Below are 24789 nucleotides of genomic sequence, written 5' to 3' on the forward strand. Positions count from 1 at the left end.
TGCATACCTTGAAAAGGAGAGCCCGCGTCCTCAAGCTTCGGACAGGCGCGCGGGCCCCACGGTGCCTCGCCCTGATCCCCGGGAGAGCCGTGCCATTAAAACTTTACATGCCATGTGTACCGGACCTCTCTCGTGTTTTTCACACTCCGCCGTACTCACTTATTTTTATTTTACTCGCATTTAATTTTTTATTTTACTTATCAGGTGGATCCCATGAGATTGTCCTAGCAGGCCACAGTGTTCATTAGGCTGTCCAGTGTCCCCAGGAGCGGGTGCTTACAGGACACTTTAATCCCAGTCGTGATGGTGGCACCCTCAATGACTCTCTCCCAGGTAGCTCAAGGTCTACTCATTTGTCTGGGTTGGAATCGAACACATAGCCATCCCAGGGCATTGGACACGGTGTTGGATAACGATGAGGGCTCAGTGGTGCCACAGAGCCCTGGTCCCCAAGATGCTTGCTCCAGCTGGGGGCACAAGGGCGTAAAAGAGACACAAAATGACCAAGGAGGGGCTGAAGGGTTCCCTTGATCCGGCCAAGAGGAGCCCTAGCTTGTCCTTGTCCTGTTCACCCCCACTATCGCCCCTTCCTCCAGGTCCCCTCTGCTCCTATCCTGAACCAGCCCTTCCTGATCCTGCCCCTACTCCTTCCTGTTTCCAGGGACACCTTTTTAAGTTTGTGGTCCTCCCTCGGCCTGCCAGTGCTGCCGCTGCTCTTTCCATCCTCTGTGAAAGCCAGGGCTGTGGGGCACGTGACTCTCACTGTGGCCCTTCCCCCAACAGCCCGGTCTCTGGTCCAACTGGATTCCTCACTTCCTAGAAAAGGCCTTGCCCCCTCCCCCGCAATGTCCTCTTTTACCTGGTCCTGCCGCCTTGTACAACTCCCCACCCCTACTCCATCATGCTGTTTGGTGCGAATTGGTGCCCTTTGTAACAGAACCGAGAATGCAGCACCCCCTGGGTTGTGCCACGCAGCACTCCTTCCCAGAGCTCCCCCAGCACCCCGCCTCTACCCGGGGCCCCAGTTCTCCCTTCCCTTTGAAGTCCTCAGGAACTTTGAGCCCATCCTGGCTTTATCAAATGTCTCTCTGTGTTTTCAGAGAGTAAACACTCATTTACTGGGCGTTAGATGTGATGTCTCCAGGGCCTGGCCGATGGCTTGCTCTCCTCCACCCAGTTCTGGTCAAGCAGGCTCAACCCCTGCGGGAAGGGAAGAGGGGACAGACTTCTGTCTCTCTGTCCCTGGCCAAAAGTGTGTCACTTTCCGGGCCATCTTCGCTGGCTATGCGGGGAAGTGGGGTGAGGGAAATGGAAGACAGTGTGCTTCTGACGCAGCAGTCCCTGCCCCCAGACCCGCATTCCCCCCAGTTCACCCTCTTCCAGCTCAGGCCTAGAGGTTGCTGATGAGGCCACAGGCCTAGATAATGATAATGGTGATGACTAGATGACCTCGCTAATAGAGATAGATAATAGAGATAATGCCTGAAAGAAAGCTTTAGGTAAGAAAAACAGTAATCAAGGTGGAGATTCTCTTTGACCTTCCCTTCAGGAAGGACTTCATCCTCAGGCTATCCCCCTGAGAGTCTTCACCCTCTTGCCCACGCAGGCCTGGAATGGGGGTGCCCTGGGCTGTGGGGACCCCGTGCCTGGCTGCCACCCCTCCCGTCCCTGGTCCACACCTTGTGAACTTGCAGGTGTCCCTGGGCTGTGACTCAGTGTCTGTCTCCAGGCTGACCTCAGCATGGGCCTGGAGGCTGGGGGAGAGGGCAGTTTCCTCTGAGACTGGCGTGTGACTCAGGGGCCTTAATGTGCCTTTGTTGGCCATTGTTCAGGAATCTAGAGAAACTGGTCAGGGGGAGGCCCCAGAGACCGAAACTCCTCCCTCTGCCCCCGCCCCTCCGCCAGAGCAATATAACTGCTCAACCGGTAGCTGTAAGCAGCAGTTGGCAGGAAGAAACTGGTCTGGTTGCAGTTGCTAGGTTTGTGCATCTGACTCTCCTGGGAGACACTCAGTGGCCGGGGTGGGGCTCCTTCTGGCTCGGTCGCCCTAGACTCCACAGGGCTTTCCCTGTGCGCGCACAAAGAGGCCACCCTCAGCGCTCCCGGAGCCGGACCCCCACTGTCTTCCAGGTCCTGGGCGTTAGCAGAGGCTGAGGGATGGCTTCAATGGGGCTTCAGGTGTTGGGCATCTCCCTGGCCGTGCTGGGCTGGCTGGGCGTCATCCTGAGCTGCGCGCTGCCCATGTGGAGGGTGACGGCGTTCATCGGCAGCAACATCGTCACGGCGCAGACCAGCTGGGAGGGCCTGTGGATGAACTGCGTAGTGCAGAGCACCGGCCAGATGCAGTGCAAGGTGTACGACTCGCTGCTGGCACTGCCTCAGGACCTGCAGGCGGCCCGCGCCCTCATGGTCATCAGCATCATCGTGGGTGCACTGGGCATGCTGCTGTCCGTGGTGGGAGGCAAGTGCACCAACTGCGTGGAGGACGAGACCACCAAGGCCAAGACGGTGATCGTGGCGGGGGTGGTGTTCCTGCTGGCCGGCCTGCTGATATTGGTGCCCGTGTCCTGGACGGCTCACAACATCATCCGCGACTTCTACAACCCGCTGGTGGCCTCTGGGCAGAAGCGGGAGATGGGTGCCTCGCTCTATGTGGGCTGGGCGGCCTCGGGTCTGATGCTGCTTGGAGGGGCGCTGCTGTGCTGTAACTGCCCGCCCCGCACCGACAAGCCCTACTCCGCCAAGTACTCCGCTGCCCGCTCTGCTCCGGCCAGCAACTACGTGTAAGGTGTCGCCGCTCTGCTCTGTCCCTCTTGGCTTTGTTTCTCCTTGGACTGAACTTAACGCAGACTGTGACTCCAGGACGGCCCCGCCACGGACCGCCGGCTGCTGGGGTATGGGCAAGCTGGGACAGAGCCAAGATTTGCCGGCCGGCAAGAATGAACAGAAAGACCTTCCCACCCAAGCCGCCTTCCTCCGAATGCAGGGGCGCGGGCGTGGAAGCAGCCAGGTGTGTGCTGCTGGGGTGAGGAGCTGGCTCCTGCTGGCCGGGACAGCTCAGCCCTGACCTTGGGCTGGCCTCTGAGTGGGTCCCCGGCCCAAGCTGTCCACTGTCCCTTTTCTATCCTGCCCGCAGGGTCTGCCACACCAGCTCTTCTCTTGCCTCTTCTCATGGTGTGGTAATGGCAGGGGGACTAGGGGGCGGTCAGTGAGCGCCACTATGGCCATGAGAAAGCCTGGGGCCTCGCCCACCCACCTGCCGGCAGAGTGGAGCACAGAGTGGACGGACGGGTTTAAGGGGAGGGTAAAGGTAAAATAAACTGGTTTGGGTAGTGGCAGCAGCGGGGGCAGAGAGGTGGCCCAGGCCGCCCTCACCCTTCCGGGCCTCGCCTTGCTTCTTCATCCTCCCAGCAGGAGGCCCCCAGGACCCTTAGACTGGTCCCTCTGAATCCTCTGTCCCTGCCAAGGAACTGGCCAGCCTGGGGCTGGGGGTGGGGGTGACATCACCCCAGGGAGTCCTAGGAATTCCCCTTGCCTTCTTTGAGGTTTCTGTTTTGTAATTGAGAAGATCTATTCATCACTGTCATTATTATTATTTTCTACAATAAATGGGACCTGTGTACAGGAAGATTCTGTATTGTCTCTGATTCTAGCCATGAAGATAGGCAGGGTGGGGTTGGAGGCCTGGGCAGGGGTCAGCGAGGGGCAGGCCCACCAAGCGGTGGCCACCACGGTGAGGCCACTTTCAAAACTGGTTTTCAGGGAATTGTGAAAACTTGGAATTAGCCTTGACCTCCAGATTCGTCTTGTCTAAGCCCTTTGTTATGGGGAGACCCTATATACAGGGCATAGTGTGTGTCCAGGCCCCTGGGAAAGGGTGAGTGACTCCAGGAGGGGGACGGATAGGAACACCGCTTTGGGGATGGGCCACCTACTTCCTCCTCCTCCACGGTGTTTCAGCAGCTGAGCTGATCTGCTCATTTTAGATGGGACCACCCCACAGGTCTCACCTCCAGGCCTTTGTTCAGAGGGTCCCTGGCCTCAGCTTAGGATATGCTCCTTCCTTTCTCCACCCTCTGAATCCTGCTGGTCCTGCAGGGCCAGCTCCCAGCCTTCTTTCCCACAAAGCCTTCCCACGCCCCAATCATCATTAACCCCATTCAGGTCCCCGAGCCACTGACAGTCACCTGTCCTTTCACCTGCTCCAGCTCAGCGCAGCCTCTAAGCCACACCCAGACTTTGGAATTCCAGTTCCTTTGTGGATGAGGAAACCTAATCCTTGGTGTGTGAAAATGTGTGGCCCAGGCCCAGACCTCTGTTCTCCATCTGAGCTTTGATCAGGACAGGGCTCAGCTACTGCTTGGCGGTGGGTCTGGATTCCCCTCTGCCCCATCACGCAGCCTAGGCACCTCCTGACGCTGCCTGCCCTCAGTTTGCTGGCCTGTGAGCTCGAGGTGAGGCAGCCCACCACCCACTCACAGTGTGACCCTGTCACCTGGCTCAGGGATGGAGGGCTGTTTCTGTCACTTCTCACCTCTTGAGCCAGCAGGTAGAACTGAGTGCCCCTGACAAAATGAACACATTTTTCTCTTGTAACAGCCTTTAGCCATTTCCCTATCTAGTTAAAAAAAAAAAGGACCCCCCCCCCAGTACTAGGGATTGAAAACAGGGCACTCTACCATATGCTACCAGCCCCATTTTATTTATTATTATTTATTTATTTATAACATTTGCGGTGCTAGGGATGGAACCCAGGGGCATCCTGCCTTCGAGCTACACCCCCAGCCCTATTTTTGATTCTTTATTTTGAAACAAGGTCTCACTGAGTTGTGGAGGGCCTCACTAAGTAACTGAGGCTGTCTGTGAACCTGGATCCTCCTGTCTCAGCCTCCCGAATGCTGGGATTACAAGTGTGTGCCACCACGCCCAGCTCGGACTGTGATGTTTAGATTGTGCGTATGCAGACCACTATTACCTCACTTTTTCTTTCCCCACTCCTTGGACCACCCTGTGGGGAGGCAGGTTCAAGTCTAGGGTCTCCATCCCTCACATTTAGCCGCCTCTAATAAAACCCTTTTGCAAAACTTGTGGTTTCAGGGATTGGTGTTGAGATGGAGGGCAGTATGACCTTGCTCAGTTGGGTAACCCAGGGATGAATGTCTCTCTTTCTTGGGGCCAGAGAACTGCAGAATCACGAGTCTTTTTGTCCCTTATGGAAGTTCATTTAATAGGCAGAGCATCCCCAGGGAGCAGGGTTGGCACGGTGGCCCCATTTTATAGATAATCAGAGGGGATCCAGTGGATGGCCTCGCTCAGGAGATCACTTGGAAGATCAGAGACAAGCTGGGAGCTGGTGACCGGGCCTCGCTCCCTCAACTTGGGCCACCTATTTCTTTCGGTACAGGTAGATGATGCCCGAGATGAATCCATCCTTGGCAGAGGTACCAGGCGCCACCTCAAGAATGGAGGTGGCCAGCTCCCAGTGGTCCACGGGCTGGGCCTCCAGGCGTTCCCAGGCTCCAGCCTGCTCCAGTCTGTCTAGGGTGGCCTCCAGTGTCTCCTTGTATCGCAGGTTGGATGGGTTGGTCCTGGTGGTCAGACATACCAGCCCACCTGGGACGGGGCCAGGAAGGAGGAGGGGAGCTGGGTGAGTGCAGGGGCTGCAGCTCCAGGCCCATCCTTGTCAGGGAGGACCGCCCCTTCCTGCTCCCATCATCCAGCTTCATTCAGGCCCGCAGCCTCCATCTTCACAGCTTTGGTGCTCTCTGCCCCTCCCCCAGGAACACCTGTTTCTTCATCTTGACGTCCTATACCCTCTTTTGTCAAAGCCCAAGTGTTGGAGGGGGGAGCTGGGTGGGATGTGTAGGGAAATATACAAAGAGCTGGTGCATGTATGCTTGTATCACATTGAACCCCACTAGGATGTGTTATTGCAATTCACTAATAATTTTTTTTTGAAAGTTGAACTTTTTTTTTTTTTGCGGGTCTTGGGATGGAACCCAGGGGCATTCGACCTCCAAGCTACACCCCCTGCCCTATTTTTTATTCTTTATTTTGAAACCGGGTCTCACTGAGTTGCAGAGGGCCTCACTAAGTAGCTGAGGCTGTCCACGAACTGCGATCTTCCAGGTCTCAGCCTCCTGAATGCTGGGATTACAAGCGTGAGCCACTACGCCCGGCAATAAAATAATTTAAAAAAATGCCTAAGTGTCCCTTATCCTGGGCATTCTTGACCTAGCTTCCTGGATCGAGGGCCTCTCTGCTCACTGCTCAACCAGCCCCCCTGCTGGAGCATACGGCAGAGGAAGGAGCACACGGGTGTTGGATCTTGGACAAGTCCCTTCACCTCTCCGAGCCTCAGTTTCCTAGCAGGTAGAGAGAGGATGATTATTCTGCTTCACAGGAAGGCCAGTGTGTGTGCAAAATGCCTGGCATGGTCAGACTTTGTCCTCTCAGCCCAGCACCAACAGTATGCCCTGTGTGGCCTGGGGTGAACTTGGAAGGAGAGAAGTGTAAGACTCAACGGGCATATCTGCGAAGGGCTCGTGGGGGTGAGAAGGAGCCTGGCACTGTGGGCAGAGGGGACCCGTGAGAGGAAAGGCTCCGAGGCTGGGGAGCCTGTCCCCTGTGGGCAGGTGGACAAGGCTCTGGCTGGCTGAGGAGCCTGGCCAGCCCAGGCTGCTCTGGGAGACCTGGTTCTTGCTGGTTCATGCTGCAGGAATGTCCTGTCCTGAGCCCAACCTCCTCTTCTCCCCATGACCTGACTGATGTCCTGGCATCTGTTGGTGTCTGGGACTTCCTGAAGCCCAAGCCCGCCCAGACCTGCCCAGGCTTCGCCATAGTCCCTGCTGGGCTCTGTGGCAGGGTTCGGGGGTGGGGGGCATGTTCACCTTCTGACTTTTTTTTTTTTTTTGCAGTACTGGGGATGGAACCCAAGGACATTCTACCTCCAAGCTACACTCCCAGCCCTATTTTTTGAGCTGTAAAGGGCCTCACTGAGCAGCTGAGACTGTCTGTGAACCACCATCCTCCTGTCTCAGCCTCCCAGATACTGAGATTACAAGCGTGCGCCACCACGCCTGGCTACCTTCTTACTTTCTGATTCTCTCCTGTGGCCAGCAGTGCCTCCTGATCTTCCGCCATCCTCCTCCTGGATTTCTGAGTTTCTGCAGGCTGTGTCGTGAGGTCTCCTCCCTGCCTCTCCTTTCAATTCTTGAAGCGCAGAGCCTTCACGGCCCTCGTGGGGCCACCTCTGACCTGCCCCTGTGCCCCAGGCCTCAGCGGTTTGGTGATGGAGGCCCAGAGGGCAGGGTCCGTCCAGAGCACACAGTAGGAGTACAGACAAGACAACTCACTATGTGCATATCTGCCCAGTGTGCAGAGTTCAGAAACAGTGCTCACACCTCTCTATCATCTTGCCTGACCATCTCCCTGATGAAGAGACTGGGTCCAGGAGAGACTCACCTTACGGCAGCCCATGAGTTAGTAACGAAGCCAGAAAATGAGGGGACTGAACTGCGCCCCCACCATGTGGGGGCTGAAGCAAAGGCCTTAGGGACACGGTTTCACCCAGCTGTCACTGCAATCCCGCGGAGAGGGGGTCGTAGGGACGATACCACCTGGGTGAGAGGACAAAGGCCAGCGAAGAGGGTGGAATCCCTCCAGTGACCCATGGAGAAGCAGTGCGCTGGACTTTGCCTGCCTCCCTGTGCCCCTGTGTCTGTTAATGGCGGCTGGCAGCTGGGATGCTGGGCTGAGCAGCCCCAGGCGGGACCCTGTCTCTTGCTTGGCCCTAGGAATGCCGAGGTCTGTGTGTGTGTGTGTGGTATAGACCAGGGAAGGTATGTGCGTGGAGGAGGAAAAAGCCAGGCCATTCCTCACCTGGCTTGGTGACTCGCAGGAGCTCAGGTATTGCGCTGCAGGGCACCTGGCCGTCACTGAGGGCGCCCACCATCAGCACCGCGTCGAAGGTTCCTGTGTGTGTAGGGGTGTGTATGAGGGTGTGGTGCTTTGTCTTGGCCTCAGACAACCCTGGAGCCCAGTACCCTGCGGGGGGACCTGGGGAGGGACCAGGTCTGACACCTGCGTCTGTAAGACCCACACCCCATGGAGGATGGTGGTGTTGGTCCAATCCTGGGCTGACGTCAGGTCCTGGCATGGAGGGCTCAGGGAGAGGGGCTAATGGAGAGCTCAGCAAGGGGGGCGGAAGCTAAGCTTGAGGCGGGGGTGGTCCTTGTGCCAGCTGGGAGGGGTAGTACCTTCAGGGCTGGGCAGCGGCTCCTGGCCCAGGGTGCAGAGGCTGAGGTGCTGGTAGAGGCCGCGGGCTTGGGCTTGTTCCAGCATCCCTGGGCTCCCGTCCACCCCGTGCAGCTGGAGGAAACCCCGAGCCTGCAACTGGGGTGAGGGGGACCCAGTCATGGTCCATGTCCGCTCACTTCCCCACGGGGCCCTGGCACCTTGAGAGGAAATGTGCCCCCGCGGTGGGTGTGTTTGGGGCCAATGAGTCTCTGAGAGGAAGGCAGAAATCTGGGTCCAGAGGTGGAAGGAAATTTGAGCAGTGGGGGGCTGAGGAGAGAGAAGGGGAGCTGGGGAGGGCCTCACCTCAGCTGCGACCAGGCCAGTGCCACAGGCCACGTCCAGTATCAGGGCATCGTGGGGTGGGCCTGGAAGAGCTTGGGTGAGACAGTCCACTGCGAGGCTGGGGGCCCGGTACTGCAGGGCAGCCACATCCTAGGGACAGAGTGCCAGACCTGACACCACAGGCGCTCCATGACCGCCCCTCCTCCACTCCGGGTGGGGCGGTCTAGGAACCTTCCAGGCTGTGTTTGTTGGGTTGGGGACTGGAGCCCTGCAGGGAGGGCAGTGGGAGAAGACCCAGAGTGAGGTACTTTCTGACACTAAGGGGCTGGGACTGGAGAGGTAGGTCGCCCACTGGGGCTCAGGCTCTGGAACCGACTTGGTGGGCTCTGCTTAGCCCACTGTGACCCTTCAGGCACTTCCTCCAGGCAGGCCCTCAGTTTGAGCTGCAGGCTCAGCAGGAGGTTTGGGCCCCTGCTAAGGTCTACCAATCCAGGCCTGGAGGGGCTGGCCAGAGGGCGGGCTGCTGCAGGGGGCAGAGAAGGGGCGGCTCCATGAAGGGGCAGGGCCCTAGGGTTCTTCCCCAGGTCTTCCTTGGTTTTCACAACTTTTCCAGGGTGCAAGGCTTGCTATTCCAGCTTTACAGATAGAAATCTCAAGGCTAGGCATCTGAGCAAAGGCCCAGATGGGTTTACCTGGTCGTAGTCCGGAGCCCAGCTGTCGTAGAAGCGGAGCTTGTGGGCCTGGTCGGTGATGCCATGGGAGCCCCCGACCCGCGCCAGCACCTCAGACAGGCTCCCACCCTCCTTACGAGCCATCCTCCTGCGGGACGCAGCCTCCCTTGTCCGGAGGCCCACCTCAATCTCCAGTTCCCCTTTGGGCTCCTCCTCTCTTTCTCTCGGACGAGGGAGCTGTCAGGTTACAAGCGCCAGGCCACGCCGGTTCACTGGCGGAACACTGAGGGCAGACAGGGTGGGACTGGATCTCTACACCCTGCGGCTGCAGGGCTGGGGGCGGGGAAGGGGCGGGAGTGTTCCCGTGGCGGGAGGGAGGATCTGCCCCTCACCCCATCCCCTGATCAGGGGTGGGGAAGCACCCAGAGTCTCCAAGGAGGTAGAGGGTCAGAACTCACCTCAATCTGGCCCACCCGGAGTAAGATGGGCTCCGAAACTCTGGACCGGACCAGATTGGAGCACGGCCACACCCCCTCGATAATTGGGCTTTCACGGAGAGAAAGTACCCAATCAAAGGAAAGCGCTGAAGCACCGCCCGCTTTCGCCAGCCAATGAACTCAAGCCTCTTGTCCCTCCTTCTGCCTGTCTGTGAAGAACCCACTTAAGAGTCAGGAAACCAGCAGTCCTGGAAATACACTAAAATCTCTGTGCAGCAGGGTAGCTACTAATCACATGTGGCTGTTGAGCACTTGAAATGTGTCTAGTGCGTCCGAGGAATCAAATTTTAACTTTTTTTTTGCGTTCATAATTCATTTATTTATTTTTGTAGTACTGGGGATTGGACCCCGGGGCTTTGTACCTTCGAGCTACACCCCCAGCCCTACTTTTTTTTTTTAAATTTGGAAATAGGATCTCCCTAGGTTGATGAGAATCTCACTACTTTCTGAGACTGTCCTCAAACCTGTGATTCTCTTATCTCAATCTCACAAGTACTGAGTTTACAAGTGTGTGAAGCCATACACCGCTGGCCCTGTTTGAAAATTAAAATAAAATAGGGTTGAGGGTGTAGCTCAGAGGTAGAATGCCCTTGGATTCAATCTCCAGTCCCCCCCCCCCAAAAAAAAGAAAGAAATGCAAGTTCTCAGTCTGCCCCTGACCTTCCAAATCAGGGTTAGGTTGCTGGGGATGGGGTCCAGAATTTCTGAGTCTCAACAAACTTGCCAGGTAATTTCTTTTTCTTTCTTCCTTTCTCTCTTTCTTTCTTTCTTTCTTTCTTTCTTTCTTTCTTTCTTTCTTTCTTTCTTTCTCAGGTCTGGAGGTAGAACCCAGGGCCATTCTACATTTGAGAATGTAGAATTACCGGCTGCCAGATAATTTCTATGCAGTGTTAGTGTTAAAAGAAGTACTAGCCAGCTGGGCGTGGTGGTGCACACTTGTAATCCCAGTGCTTGGGAGGCTGAGACAGAAGGATTGTAAGTTCATAGCCAGCCTCAGCTACTTAGTGAGGCCCAATACAACTCAGTGAGACCCTGCTTCAAAATAAAGAATAAAAAATAGGGCTGGGGATGTAGCTTGGAGGTAGAATGCCCCTGGGTTCCATCCCCAGTACTAAAAAAAGAAAGAAAGAAAACACTAGCCTTGAGGGCTGGTGTAGGGATGAAAGAGATTGAGGTTTGGCTGGCAGAGCTTGGGAGGCCTTTGCAAATTGTCCAGGTTATGGCAGCATCTACTTGGCCAGAGATGGCTGGGGAGAAAACTGGATGATTTTAGAGGTGCTCAGAAGGTGGAAACAAAGGGGCTTTAATGATGGACAGTGTGTGGGACCCAGAAGCAAGGTGTCTGGGATGGTGGTTCCATTCCTAGCAGGCACCTTGGAGGAAGAGGAGGTTTAGGGTGAGGATATGAACAGTTCTGGGATATTGAGTTTGAGGTGTCAGTGGTGTATGTAGGTGAAGATGTCCAAGAGGCTCTTTGAGATCAGGGCCTTGATCTCTGGGGAAAAGGCAGGCTGGGGTCTGATCTCTGATCACCAGTGTGTGTGGTACTGGGGATGGAACATAGGGGCATTGTACCTCCGAGCTACACCCCCAGCCCTATTTTTTATTATTTTGAAACAGGGTCTCACTAAGTTGTGTTAGGCCTCACTAAGTAGTGGAGAGAGGTCAGGCTGGGGACCGATCACTGGTAATGTAATGGGGTCAGCTAGTGAAGGTGAAGACCAGCTCAGGGAAGAGGAGGGCTGGACTGTTGGAAGAACCAGAGAAGGTTAGGCAGGAGGCCAAGAACAATGTTTCAAAAAGATCGGGGTGAGCTGGGCGTGGTGGCGCACGCTTGTAATCCCAACATTCAGGAGGCTGAGACCGGAGGAGCGCAGTTCGCGGACAGCCTCAGCTGCTTAGTGAGGCCCTCTGCAACTCAGTGAGACCCTGTTTCAAAATAAAGAATAAAAAAATAGGGCAGGGGGTGTAGCTCGGAGGTCAAATGCCCCTGGGTTCCATCCCCAGACCCACCAAAAAAAAAAAAAAAGATTGGGGGTGGGGGAGTTTCCGACTTTGCTCAGTGGTGCAGAGGTGGTATAAAATGAGAAGACTGGGGTGTGGTAGCTCATGCTTGTAATCCCAGTACTTGGGAGGTGGACACAGGAGAATCGCAGGTTTGTGGCTAGCCTCAGCAGGTTAGTGAGGTCCTCCACAACTTAATGAGACCCAAATACAAAATTAAAAAATATTAAGCCGGGCGTGGTCGTGTGGGCTGTCTCCATCCTTCCTCTCTGCCACCTTTTATACCCAGAACTTGGTCCTCAGTGTGGGTGAACTGCAGGTTCCCAGGACGTTGCAATTCTACAGACAGGAGCTGGGCCCTGAGCAGGCCTGGGGGCTGCCAAGCAGCAGGGCCAACCTTGGTGCCCTCTGGCTTGCCTCCTTTTCCTCCTCTGCTCCTCTCTCCTTCTACCCTGAGTCAGGAGCTGTTCTGAGCTTCCTTCCTTCTCCATCCCTCTTCCCAGGTGACCTCATCCTGTCCTGGTGCTTAAGTACTATTTATATGCTGGTGACACGGAACCGGTGACCGCTATTCCCGACTCGCCTGAATGCTGGACTTCACCCAGCTGTGCACCTGACCCTCCCCTCCTTGGAGGTCACAGACCGTGTGTCAGTGACACACTCGCATCTGACTGGCTGTTCTCCCCACCCCCAGGTCTGTTCTTCCTCAACCCTGTCTCAGAGGAAGTGCCAGAACGCCAGCCACGTCTCTCCCATCTCCCATCCTGTCCATCGGCAAATCCTGTGCGCTAAGCTACATCTTCTCTCCTCTGCCGGCTCTCCCTCTCAAGTCAAGACCCCGTGTGGCTGTCCTCACCGGCCTCCCTAACTCTGCCCACCTTTGCCCGCCCACAGTCCATTTTCCTCGCTGTAGCCAGAGCTTAGATCATTATCATGATTATTTTTCAGTGCTGGGGACAGAACCCAGGGCTTCACACATGCTAGGCAAGTACTCTACCACCCAGCTCCATCTTCAGTCCCTAGGTTATCATTTTTAAGTGTTTTATGGAAAATTTCAAGCACACAAGAGAGAAAACACTCATACCATACCATACCCCTTGCCCCACCCGTGTGTTTGTTGATTACTCAGTTTCAAAAGTTAACGAAAACGTGCTCAGCCAGAACGATGTTTTGATGGTTCACGCCTGGCGGGTTCACTCCCCCGCTTTGGAGCTCAAAGCCAAATCCCTTGCTAACCGCCCTCCCCCCCGCGGCCACCATGCCAAGCTGCCTCAGGGCCTTGGATCTGCTGTTTTCTCAGATTATTCTTCCCTCCAATCTTTGCTTGACTGGCTTATGCTCAACCTCTAGGCATCCGGCACCCAGGATGAGCAAATGTTAGCCCTTTGTCATCACTGCTCCGGAATGTTTGAAAACAGGGAAACTAAAGCCTTTCCTTTGCTACCTGCTGCCCCGGCTGGCCACAAATGGGCAGGGACCTTCTTGGTTTTGTTTTTATGTTTTTTTTTATATCTATTAGATATCCGCAACATATCCAGGCGCTATCATGCCGTAGGTATCACACGTAGCTTTCCTTGTTTCTGGATCTTTCCACGTCGGTGCACACAGACCTCACTCATCTTAACCACCGCGGGGTCACCCCTCAAATGTTACGCCCAGTTTATCCATTTCCACCTTGACAGAAAAGAAAAAAGCCGTCAGAGCCCTGTGTGTACGTCGTTGTCCATTAGCGGATGTTCCCTGAAGGAGAGCTTTTGGGACTGAGTGTGAAATACCAGGAGTAGTGACCAGAAGAGGACCCTGCACCGGAGAGGGTTCACCGTCTCACGGGGGTGCTCGCGGGCGCTGTGTCCAGTGAATCTTCTACCATAGGAGGCCATCAGAGACCGAACTCCTGGGCTGTGTCTGAGGCTCTTCTTGTCCATAGACTCATCCATGCGAAGGGCATTGGCCACCTCCTCTCCCCCTCCTCTCTTTCTTTTTTTTCTCTCTTTCTTTTCTTATTTCCCTTTTATCCCCTCCATCTCTCCCTCCTCCTTCTCTTCTACTTCTTTCCTTCCTTCTTTCCCTCTGCCCTCCCTTTCTCCTTCCTTCCTTCCTTCCTTCCTTCCTTCCTTTCTTTTGTGTGCTGTTGGGGTTGGAATCCAGGGCCTCCTGGGTGTTAGGCAAGTCCACCACTGAGTCACATACACAGGTCTGGCTTTCTCGGGTTTTGCAAATGAGACGATATCATTGTGGTTTTTATTTGCATTCCTCTCTGATGACTAATGAGGTGAACTATCTTATTTTTTCTTTCTTTCTTATTTATTTATTTTTTATTTATTTATTTTGCGGGTTTAGGATTAAACCTCAGATATGAGCTGGGCATGGTGGCGCACGCTGTAATCCCAGCACTTGGGAGGCTGAGACAGGAGGATTGCACAGGTTCAAAGCCAGCCTCAGCTACTTAGTGAGGCTCTCAGCAACTTAGTGAGACTGTTTCCAAGTAAAATAAAAAAATAGGTTTGGGAGTATAGTCCGGAGACAGAAAGCCTCTGGGTTCCACTCCCAGTACCAAACAAAACAAAACAAAAAAACCCCTCAGCTATGTAAACACTTTATGACTGAGCTACATCCCCAGCCCCCCCTTTTTTGTGGTACTGGGGATGGAACCCAGGGGCATTCTACCTCTGAGCTACACCCCCTGCCCTATTTTTTATTCTTTATTTTGAAACAGGGTCTCACTGAGTTGCAGAGGGCCTCACTAAGTAGCTGAGGCTGTCCTTGAACCTCGATCCTCTTGTCGCAGCCTCCCGAATGCTGGGATTACAAGCAAGCTCCACCACGCCCGGCTCCCTACCCTTTTTGCTTTTTATTTTGAGAAAGGGTCTCACTAAGTTGCCCAGACTGGCCTCAAACTTTTGATCCTTCTGCCTGAGCCTCCAGAGTGGCTGGGATTACGGGTGTGCACCGCCACGCCCGACTCCGTTGACTGTTCTTTTCATTAGCGTCTTGGTTCTTTGGGTTTCTCTTTCTGTGAACTGCCTTAGCCCTCGTGTTCTGTTGAGTCCTTTTCTTCCTATCTCTCTCTCTCACTCTCTTTTTTTTTTTTTTTTTGTGGTACTGGGGTTCCTGGAAGCCCTTCTACACTCCCAGACCTATTTTTATATTTTTATTTGGAAACAGGGTCTCTTAAGCCAGCGCGGCAGGCTTGGAACCTGCACGATCCTCTTGTCTCTGCCTCCCAAGCGCGGGGATTACAAGCGTGCGCCACCACGCCCGGCTTCTTCCTATCTTTTTAATTGACAAATATCGTCTCTACATATGCATGGTGAAGAATATGTTTTGATGCATATATACGTAGTGGAATGGCTAAACCAAGCCATTTAACATATGAATTACCTCACATATTTATTTGTGGTGAGAACATTAAAATCTCTCTTAGCCGGGCGTGCTGGTGCACTCTTGTACTCCCAGTACTTGGAAAGCTGAGTCAGGAGGATCACAGATTCCTGGCTAGCCTCAGCTACAATAGTGAGGCCCTCTGCAACTTAGTGAGGTTATGTTTCAAAATAAAAAAATAAAATAGGGCTGGAGGTGTAGCTAAGAGGTAGAACCCCCTATGTCCAATCCCTAGCAACCCCCCCATCACTGAGGTGTGTGTGTGTGTGTGTGTGTGTGTGTGTGTGTGTGAGAGAGAGAGAGAGAGAGAGAGAGAGAGATCACTTGAGTTTATCTTATTAATTATAGGAGTCCCTTAGCCTATATATCTCGACACTGAGTTTTAGACTCTTGTAACCGGTGCACACTTCCTCCTGGTAGGCACTGCTTCTTGGCTTTGCTCCTGGTGTGAATTCAGCGACAAGGTGTTTTTATGAATGACTGGGGCCAGGGCAGTGGCCCTGTGAAGTGGGCGCTAAATGGCTGGTGGCCAGTAGGCCATCTGGTGGCCGTAGGACTCTTGACAACGTAGTTTAAATTGAGAGGTAATGGGCACCGAGGAACATTTTCTTTAGGACCTGAAAGGTCTCCTAAAGAAAAGACCAGCTAGTAAGAGAGGAAGAACAGGGTGGGCTGTGGAACTACGGACCAGAGAAGTATCCCGGTGAGCTGGCAGAAGGAGGCTGGTATGAAAATAGTGGTTCTGAGCCAGGGTGGTGCTTTGCATCTGACATCCCAGTACTTGGAAATTTGAGACAGGAGGATTGCAGGTTCGAGTCCAGTCTCGGCAATTTAGTGAAATCCTCAGAAACTTAGACTCTGTTTCAAAATAAAAAATAAAATCTAGGGGATGTAGCTAAGGGTGGAATGCCCTTGGGTTTACACCCAATACATATATATATATATATATATATATGTTCTGAACAAATTGACCAATTAACGAACAGGTGGAAATTATAAATATTTCTTAGTACTGTTTTCTACATGTTGATTTTGCTTTTGTTTAATTCATGATTTTTGTATCTCACAAATGTGACTTTACCATCTGTTGCTTATATTACACATTTTTGTCCATTTGTTGGAAGTTTTTGGTGGGATGAATAATATTTTTTATTTTTGGTGGTTCTGGGGTTCCTGGAAGCCCTTCTACCTCTGGGCTACACTCCCAGACCTATTTTTTTATATTTTTATTTGGAAACAGGATCTCCTAAGCCAGTGCGCACGGCTGACTTCAAACCTGCGCGATCCTGTCTCTGCCTCCCAAGCAGGGATTACAAGCGTGCGCCACCACGCCCGGCCCAGCCCTACTTTCTATTTTTTCTTTTGAAATAGAGTCTTAGTCTCACTAAGTAACTGAGGCTGGCTGTGAACCACTATCCTCTGGTCTCAGCTTCCCAAATGCTGGGACTTACAGGTGTGCGCCACCACGCCCGGTGATTAATTTCTTTTTGTTACTTAAATATGTGCACAAATTTTAAAGCAACAAAGCAATTTTAAAGCTTATCTTGTTTCCAATATTTCCATGAATCCCTTGATATCACAGGGCTGACTCCTAGCGCTGCCCCACAGCCCCTCACAGACCTTGCTTCGTTGCTTCTCCAGGTTGCCAGTTTTACAGATAAGCAGACTTGGAGTGGAGCTTGTCTAAGGTCATAGACTTGTAGGCAAGCGCCAGAGGTAAGCTCAAACCCAGCTGTCCAACTCTCAAGCCTTTCTTTGCCATAATCAGGACACGGCTGCTCAGACTTTCATCAGTTTTTAATTTTTTTTTTTTAATTTAAGTGGCTTGGATGAAGCTGTCTTAGCAAGAGAAAAACACTGTGTTTTTCGCTGCTGTATGTGTAAGTATGAAGGTATATTGATTATTTGTGTGAAAACTGCAAATAAAATGTAGTTTTATCACTGTAACACGAAATAAAGGGAAGAAGTCGGGCGCACTCTTGTAATCTCAACATTAGGGAGGCGGAGACGGGAGGATCGCGGTTCGAGGCCAGCCTCAGCTACTTAGTGAGGTCCTTTGCGAATCAGTGAGACCTTGTTTCAAAATAAAGAATAGCCAGGCGTGGTGGCGCACGCTTGTAATCCCAGCATTAGGGAGGCGGAGACGGGAGGATCGCGGTTTGTGGACAGCCTCAGCTACTTAGTGAGGCCCTTGGCAACTCAGTGAGACCCTGTTTCAAAATAAAGAATAAAAAATAGGACTGAGGGTGTAGCTTGGAGGTAGAATGCCCCTGGGTTCCATCCCCAGTACAGAAAGAAAGGAAGAAAGGAAGGAAGAGGAAAGGAAGGAAGAAAGAAAAGAAATACATAAAGGGAAGAAAATGGGTCCTCGTCATTCCTCGGGGGTTCCGCTTCCAGCCTCGGGCCTGGCGGGCCCTGCACCGGGCGAGAACCGAGAAACCGGCCTGGCGGGCGGAGGGGGCAGAACCCGCCGGGAAGCGTCCAGGGACCCGCGCTCAGCGCCCGCCGCTCGGCCCCGCGCCGGTGTCTGCTGCCCCCGTGCGGCCGCGTCGCCGTCCTGCACCGCAGCGGAGCACGCCTGAGACTCCCGGGGCGCCGGGCTGGAAGGGTCCTGAGCTAGGGACAGCTGGCGGCACAAGGCCCGGAGAGTGGTCCCCTCCGAAGTGTGCAAAGCGGCGAGTGGGCTATCCCAGCCGGTCCTTCCCGGTACCCTGCGAGACAAAATTCCCAGGTCGGCCATCATGCACGGATGGTTTGAATCTAGTGCTGAGTAGCAGAGAGGAGGGGTAGGAGGGGGCGTAGACCGAGGGCCGAGGGGCTCCCAGCGCAAGTCTTTAAATGGGGGGGCTTCTCCTGCAGCAACACCTGCTGAGCTACACCCGCTCTCTATTTATTTATTTATTTATTTTGCGGTACTGGGGATGGAACCCAGTGGCATTCTACCTCTGAGTTACACCTCCAGCCCTATTTTTTTTTTATTTTTTATTTTGAAACAGGGTCTCACTGAGTTGCAAAGGACCTCATTAAGATGCTGAGGCTGTCCTGGAACCTGTGATCCTCCCGTTTCAGCCTCCCAAATGGTGGGATTACAAGCGTGCGCCATCACGCCTGGCTCTGCCTCTCTATTTATTTTGAAATTTTATTTATTTAGCCAGGCGTGGTGGCGCACGCTTGTAATTCCCGCGCTTGGGAGGCAGAGACAGGAGGATCGCGCAGGTTCAAAGCCAGCCGCGCGCGCTGGCTTAGGAGACCCTGTTTCCAAATAAAAATGTAAAAATAGGTCTGGGAGTGTAGCCCGGAGGTAGAAGGGCTTCCAGGAACTCCAATACCACCAAAAAAATTATTTATTTATTTATTTGTTTATTTTTGTGGGTCTGGGGATGGAACCCAGGGGTATTCGACCTCTGAGCTACACCCCCTGCCCTATTTTTTAATTTTTTTTATTTTGAAACAGGGTCTAAGTTGCAGAGGGCCTCACTAAGTAGCTGAGGCTGTCCGCGAACCACGATCCTCCGGTCTCAGCCTCCCGAATGCTGGGATTACAAGCGTGTGCCACCATGCCCGGCCTCCCTCTTTTTTAAACAAAGTCTCCCTAAGTTCTTGGGGATCTTGCTAAGTTACTGAGGCTGGGCCCTTCCTTTCTTCCTCTCTCCATCCTTCCCTTCCTACCTGCCTGCCTTCTGTCCTCTTTCCTTCCTCTTTCTCTCTCTCTCTCCCCCTTTCTCTTTCCTCTCCCTTTTCCTTTCCTTCCTTCCTCCTTCTCCTCCTCTTCCTCCACCTCCTCTTTCCTGAGGATTAGATCCAGGGCATTGGGACAAGCACTCTAGGCAAGCACTCTACCACTGAGCTCCACCCCCAGCCCCTCATTCATTCCTTAACTCAGCAAGTGTTTTTGGAGCTTTCTGTGCACCTGGCACCATCCTAGGCAAGGACCCAGCAGTGATCAAGAGTCAAGGTCCTTGTCTCAGAGGTGACTTTGCAGGAGGGCGAGGAAAAAGGGGAGGGGGAATCTTCGGTTTCCGCTCCAGGGTCTGCCCGGCTGGGGCTGAGCTCACTTGGGGTGGGGGTCCTGAGTTGGTTTCACATCCAAGGGGAGCCTCTGACCGCTGTCACTAGATGCTCAGGGATTGTGGGCCCCTCCATAATCTTTCTTCCCTTGGGGTCGGGGCAGCCACAGGGAGGCCTTGCCAAAATCCTGCTTGGGGATCAAGATGAGAGCTGGGGTGGGAGCAGCGCGGGAGGGCGGGGGAGGAGAGTTGAGCCTGGACCCCGGGCCCCGTGGGGCTGTGGGGCAGAGCGCGGCCTCTTCAACTCCAGCTCTCGCTCTGACCACAGTGGCACAGTGTGCTCTGACCACAGTGGCTCGGTCATCATGAGGCGAAGGAGCACCCTGGTCTGCTGGGATTCTGGGTGTGGTGATGGCAGGTGGTGGCGGGGGTCATGACACAGGGGGCGGAGGCAGGAGGGATAAAGCAGTCGCAAATCTTAGCTTCAGCCCCTACCATCGGACTCCCTGCAGCACTACCAAGCACCTGCCTAAGCCTTTGGGGGAGGGAACCCTGTTTCTGCCATGGTTGGCCACTCTTCCTTTCCTCCCTCTGCAGGGACACAATCCTCCATGTGTCTTTCGTGTTTTTGTAGTTTGTGAAATGAGGCACGATTAATGGCCCTTTGTCTTGGACTTTAATTTTCAAGGATGTTTATCAAACAACCCAGGAAGGTCAAGCTTCTCCTCCAAGGGCAGAGGGCGGGCTTGCTTTCTGTCCATTATAAAGAGCTGGGTTCTTTTCTTGAAGCATACCCGCTGTGTGTCCTGCTGAGTGTCACCTAGTCCTCTGCATGATACCCTGTGGGGTAACGAATGCACAATGCTTGTATTGTACTTCACTGCTACTGCTGTGAGTGGCAAATCATCCTTTGTGATCCTGGGTTCTCCTGCATCCTCCCAACCTCTGTGGTACTCTGGCCTGCTCAGCTGTTAGCTTGCAAGTAGGGAAACATCTCAGAGCATCTCTGTTTCTGACATCTCCTGGTGCTGTCAGTCCTCTTGTCTTGGTCTGTTTTCTCTTGTTATGACAAATTACCTGAGACTGGGTAATTTATAGAGGAAAGAAGCATATTTAGGCTTACAGTTCTGGGGGCTGGATATAAGATTTGGCGGCTCCATCTGGTGAGAACCTCGTGCTGATTCATCTCATGATGGAAAAGTGTACACAAGCAGCCACCTGTGTCCACAAGAACTCACCCACTGGCTTGGGCCTCAGCACTACAAAGTAGAAATAAATAAAAAAAACTCACTCCTGCAATCATTAACCCAGTCCTGAGAAAGCAGGGGGTTGTGACTAGGGGCATTCTATATCATATCTGAGCTACGCCCCCAGCTCTATTTCATTTTCTTTTTCAATACTGGGGATGGAACCCAGGGGCAGTGTACCTCCGAGCTACATCCCCTGCCCTATTTTTTAGTCTTTATTTTTTATTATTTTTTAATTTTTTTATTTTTTGGTGGTACTGGGGTTCCTGGAAGCCCTTCTACCTCCGGGCTACACTCCCAGACCTATTTTTACATTTTCCTTTGGAAACAGGGTCTCCTAAGCCAGCGCACGCGGCTGACTTTGAACCTGCGCGATCCTCCTGTCTCCGCCTCCCAAGTGCGGGGATTACAAGCGTGCGCCACCACGCCCGGCTTTAGTCTTTATTTTGAAACAGGGTCTCACTGAGTTGTGAAGGGCCTTGCTAAGTATCTGAGTCTGTCAGTGAACTGCGATCCTCCAGTCCGCCTCCCAAATGCTGGGATTACAAGTGTGCACCATCACCCCTGGCTTATTTTTTTATTTTTTATTTTTTATTTATTTATTTATTGTGTGTGTGTGTGTGTGTGTGTGTGTGTGTGTGTGTGGTACTGGGGTTCCTGGAAGCCCTTCTACCTCCAGGCTACACTCCCAGACCTATTTTTTTTACATTTTTTAAAATTTGGAAACAGGGTCTCCTAAGCCAGTGTGCGTGGCTGGCTTCGAACCTGCGGGATCCTCCTGTCTCTGCCTCCCAAGCACGGGGATTACAAGCGTGCGCCACCATGCCCGGCATTATTCTTTATTTTGAAACAGAGTCTCACTAAGTTGCAGAGGGCCTCACTAAGTAGCTAAGGCCTCAGACCCAGATCCTCCAAGCTCAGCCTCCCAAGTACTGGGATTACAAGCGTGCGCCACCACGTCCGGTTTCATTTTTTATTTTTAAACATGGTCTTGCTAAGTTGCCGAGACTGGAACCTGCAATTCTCCTGTCTCAGCCTCCTGGGCCTGGGAGTACAGGTGTGCACCACCATGCCAGCTACCTAATCACTTTTTTTTTGGTGGTACTGGGGTTCCTGGAAGCCCTTCTACCTCCGGGCTACACTCCCAGACCTATTTTTACATTTTTATTTGGAAACAGGGTCTCCTAAGCCAGCGCGCGCGGCTGGCTTCGAACCTGCGCGATCCTCCTGTCTCTGCCTCCCAAGCGCGGGGATTACAAGTGTGCGCCACCACACCCGGGATACCTAATCACTTTTTAAAGGTCTCCTTGCCTATTAATATTGTTACATTGGGGACCAAATTTCAGTACTTTTTTTTCAGTGCTGGGGATTGAACCCTTGAGCCACACCCCAGCCTCTCCACATGAGTTTTGCAGGAGACAAAGCCCAGCACCCACTCTCTCTATTTCTGACATCTGTCCTCTTCCCTCCTCTGCAGTGCACTGCTGGGGTCCAGGCTCCCCATGAAAGCCCGGAGGATTTGTCATTCTGGAGTCCTTTCTGTTCTTCCTCCCTCAGACCCTCCTCTGCCTGGCCAGCCTCCTCGTGCAGCTGGAAGCCCACAGCTCTCTTGGGGTTCCTTGTTGTTTGGGTTTTGCAATGGCTCCCATGGCTCAAGAGTATACCCCCATGACACATGTGGTCCCTGCTGACCTTGACCCACCTCCTCCCTCCCCAAGCCCCACTTAGCACTCTAGCAATACTGAGTTGTTTGCATTGTTACTCCCTTTGCCTGGAGCATCCTTCCTACATTTGTCTTCGAGAACTCCTATGCATCCTTCAAAACTCAGCTCCAGGAGACGTTTCTGAAGCCCCAGAGGCCTCTCAGCACCATAGTGTTGGAGAAATCAGAGTGGAGGGAGCAGCAAGGGCTCAGGGTGGAGTAGAGAGACTCTGCACACCCCACCGTCCCTTCTCCAGCTCTTGTCCCTGGAGGGAATGAGTGGGGAAATAGACCACCCTGGGAGAAGGTCAGTTTTGCCATTCCAAGGACTCTTTAAGGCAGGCTTCTGTATACAATTGGGCAGGCTGTATTCTGCACAAGGTTGCCTGGCTGAGAGGTGAATGGGGCTGAAATCATATTGTGTTCAAGAGTGGGGTTGGCTCGCAGGCTTTGAATATGCACCGAGGAGCCCTGCAATCACAGCCATGCCCACCAGAGGGCGTGCTTCAAAAAGTGGAAGGTGCAGCAGCCGGTCCTCAGACTTGTGGGCTTTGCGTCCACTTTCCCCAGGCTGCTCTGCCCTTCTCTTCTTTATACTTCCTTTCTGGGTTTCTTCCCCTGTTCTTACTGTCCCTGGAACAAGCCCACAGGCCCTGTCTGGATTCTCCCATATTTCCAAGCCTTTGTCTTGTATCCTTAGCTCTGGCAAAACCTTGGCAGCCTGTAGCCTCAGGGGTCACCTCCTGTAGCCCCAGGAGGAGGTACCCGCCTTCATGAGGGCACCCAGCGGACACTGCTTCAGCGCGCTTTCTCTTCCTGCCCTCCCCAACCTATCTTCAGAACCCACCGATGTGTCTCTAAGTGCTTAGAGAATAAAGGTCACAATCTTCCTCCCTTCACTCTGGCTGGGGCAAAACCCTGGAAGAGTGGGTGGTGGCCCGCTTGGTTCAGGGGCCTCCAGGTCCAAGTGGAGGCTTCTCTCTGCCTGCAAATATTTGTCACCTGTGGCCCTGGGGCAAAGGACTCTATTTCCCAAGGCTTTGCTACTTTAGGGTTTGCAAGATTCTGGCAAGGTGCAGCCCCATCCTCAGCCTCAGCTTCCCTACACATTACTGCTACTTCTGTTGCCTGCTGTGAGACCCCCCAATCTTCTGCGTGAGGTTGTGTCACAAATTTCCCCATGGCTTGGGCCAGGCAGTCGGGGGCTTGGGGGAAGTTGTGTTCACACAAGACACCCTGTATTTTTTTGTGGTACTGGAGATTGAATCCAGAGGCATATATCCCCAGCCTGACTTTTTATTCTTTATTTTGAAACAGGGTCTAAATTGCAAAGGGCCTCACTAAGTAGCTGAGGCTAGCTTTGAACCTGTAATCCTCCTGTAACAGCCTCCCAAGTACTGGGATTACAAGCGTGCACCACCACGCCCAGCTGACACCCTGGTTTTCATATTCTTCAAGCGGTGTGATTCTGAAGGGTGCTCTGGACCATTTCCCAGGGGTTCCCAGCTAGACCAAGCCCCAGTTTCTCAAAGTCAAACCCTGTTAACCAATACAACTGCCATGAGTACCCTGCCTGCCTTCTATTCCTCTATGGATGCCTGCAGGGACCGCTTCCAAATCAACTCCTGCACATGAATTATTGTCCTGGCATCTCTATGGGGGACCCTAATGCTAAGAAAACTTTGTTCCAGGAGAGGTCATATCCTCCTACCATGATGGGGACCAACTTGGACTGAGACCCCAGAAGGAGCAGGAAAGAATCTGAACGTGATGGCCCACACCTGTAATCCTAGTATTTGGGAGGCTGAAACAGGAGGATCACAGGTTTAAGAACAGCCTCAGCAAGTAGTGATACTCTCATCAACCTAGTGAGACCCTGTTTTCAAATGAAAATAAAATAGGACTGGCGGTGTCACTTGGAGGTAGAATGTCCCTGGGATCAATCCCTAGTGCCAGTCACGAAAAAGGGGGGCGGTGAAAAGGCAAGAGAAAGAGAAAGGGGGTCTCTTGTGGCAACTGGGTCCCCGTGGTAACTTGGCCCCCACCCTGTGGCATCTGTGAGGTCACCCTGCCTTTCCCAGCTGGAGGAGGGGAGGGAGGTCAGACATGGAGGCCCTTCCTCCAGTCAAATCCAGTCTCCTGGGGATTCTGCTACAGGTTCTGAGGCTGTTGGTGCTGGTGAGTGGGGGTGCCCTGCCCTCCCTGACACCCATGAGCTGCTGGACCTAATGGGTCCAGTTGAACCAGGGTTTAAGTTGCAAAGGGCCTCACCGAGTAACTGAGGCTAGCTTTGAACCTGTAATCTTCCTTTAACAGCCTCCCAAGTACTGGGAGCCGACAGCTGACGGCTCTCAGAAGCCCCACCTCCAAGCCACGTCCAGAATGTCTTCTAAAGAGGGTCACTCCTGAGTTAACATTGCCCTTCCCAGTCATCTTTTTAACACACTTTAACTAATACATGAATCCTTGTGGTTGGGCCCACACTTCCAAATCACAGCACCCTCCCTCCCCCGGAGGGCTGAGTTATCAGCGGAGGGTCCGCTGGGCCTTTGTCTCTGCCAATAAAAGGAGAGATAATACGGCCTAGTAGAGACAGACATAATTGGATTGGAATCTCAGCGTTCCCCCCTTTAGCTGTGTGACTTTGGGCAAATTGCTTCACCTCCCTGGGCCTCTGTTTCTTCTGCTATAATACAGATC

General features: G+C 53.2%; 3 protein-coding genes across 3 annotated transcripts in view; 2 read left to right on the forward strand and 1 right to left on the reverse strand.

Annotated features, from left to right (window-relative positions):
* Window positions 1-2157: 2157 nt before the first annotated feature.
* Window positions 2158-2787, forward strand: CLDN4 (claudin 4; the record flags this gene model as incomplete). The annotated part of the gene is made up of 1 exon (XM_080702397.1): window positions 2158-2787. One exon carries the CDS (start codon window positions 2158-2160, stop codon window positions 2785-2787), a length of 630 nt encoding a protein of 209 aa, XP_080558523.1.
* A 2599-nt stretch (window positions 2788-5386) lies between these two features.
* Window positions 5387-9395, reverse strand: METTL27 (methyltransferase like 27; the record flags this gene model as incomplete). Its single annotated transcript, XM_080702666.1, has 5 exons — window positions 5387-5613; window positions 7882-7974; window positions 8259-8394; window positions 8602-8730; window positions 9273-9395. The coding sequence occupies 5 exons, from the start codon at window positions 9393-9395 to the stop codon at window positions 5387-5389; spliced, it is 708 nt and encodes a 235-aa protein (XP_080558792.1).
* A 14800-nt stretch (window positions 9396-24195) lies between these two features.
* Window positions 24196-24789, forward strand: part of TMEM270 (transmembrane protein 270) — a gene marked incomplete at both ends in the record, with an annotated part of 3281 nt that continues 2687 nt past the window's right edge. The window contains one exon of the mRNA XM_080702499.1: window positions 24196-24267. Coding sequence (XP_080558625.1) covers window positions 24196-24267 — 72 coding nt within the window. The remainder of the gene's footprint in view (window positions 24268-24789) is intronic.

Source organism: Muscardinus avellanarius, assembly GCF_963383645.1.
Source record: "Muscardinus avellanarius genome assembly, chromosome: 10".
In the NCBI taxonomy this organism is placed as follows: Eukaryota; Metazoa; Chordata; class Mammalia; order Rodentia; family Gliridae; genus Muscardinus; species Muscardinus avellanarius.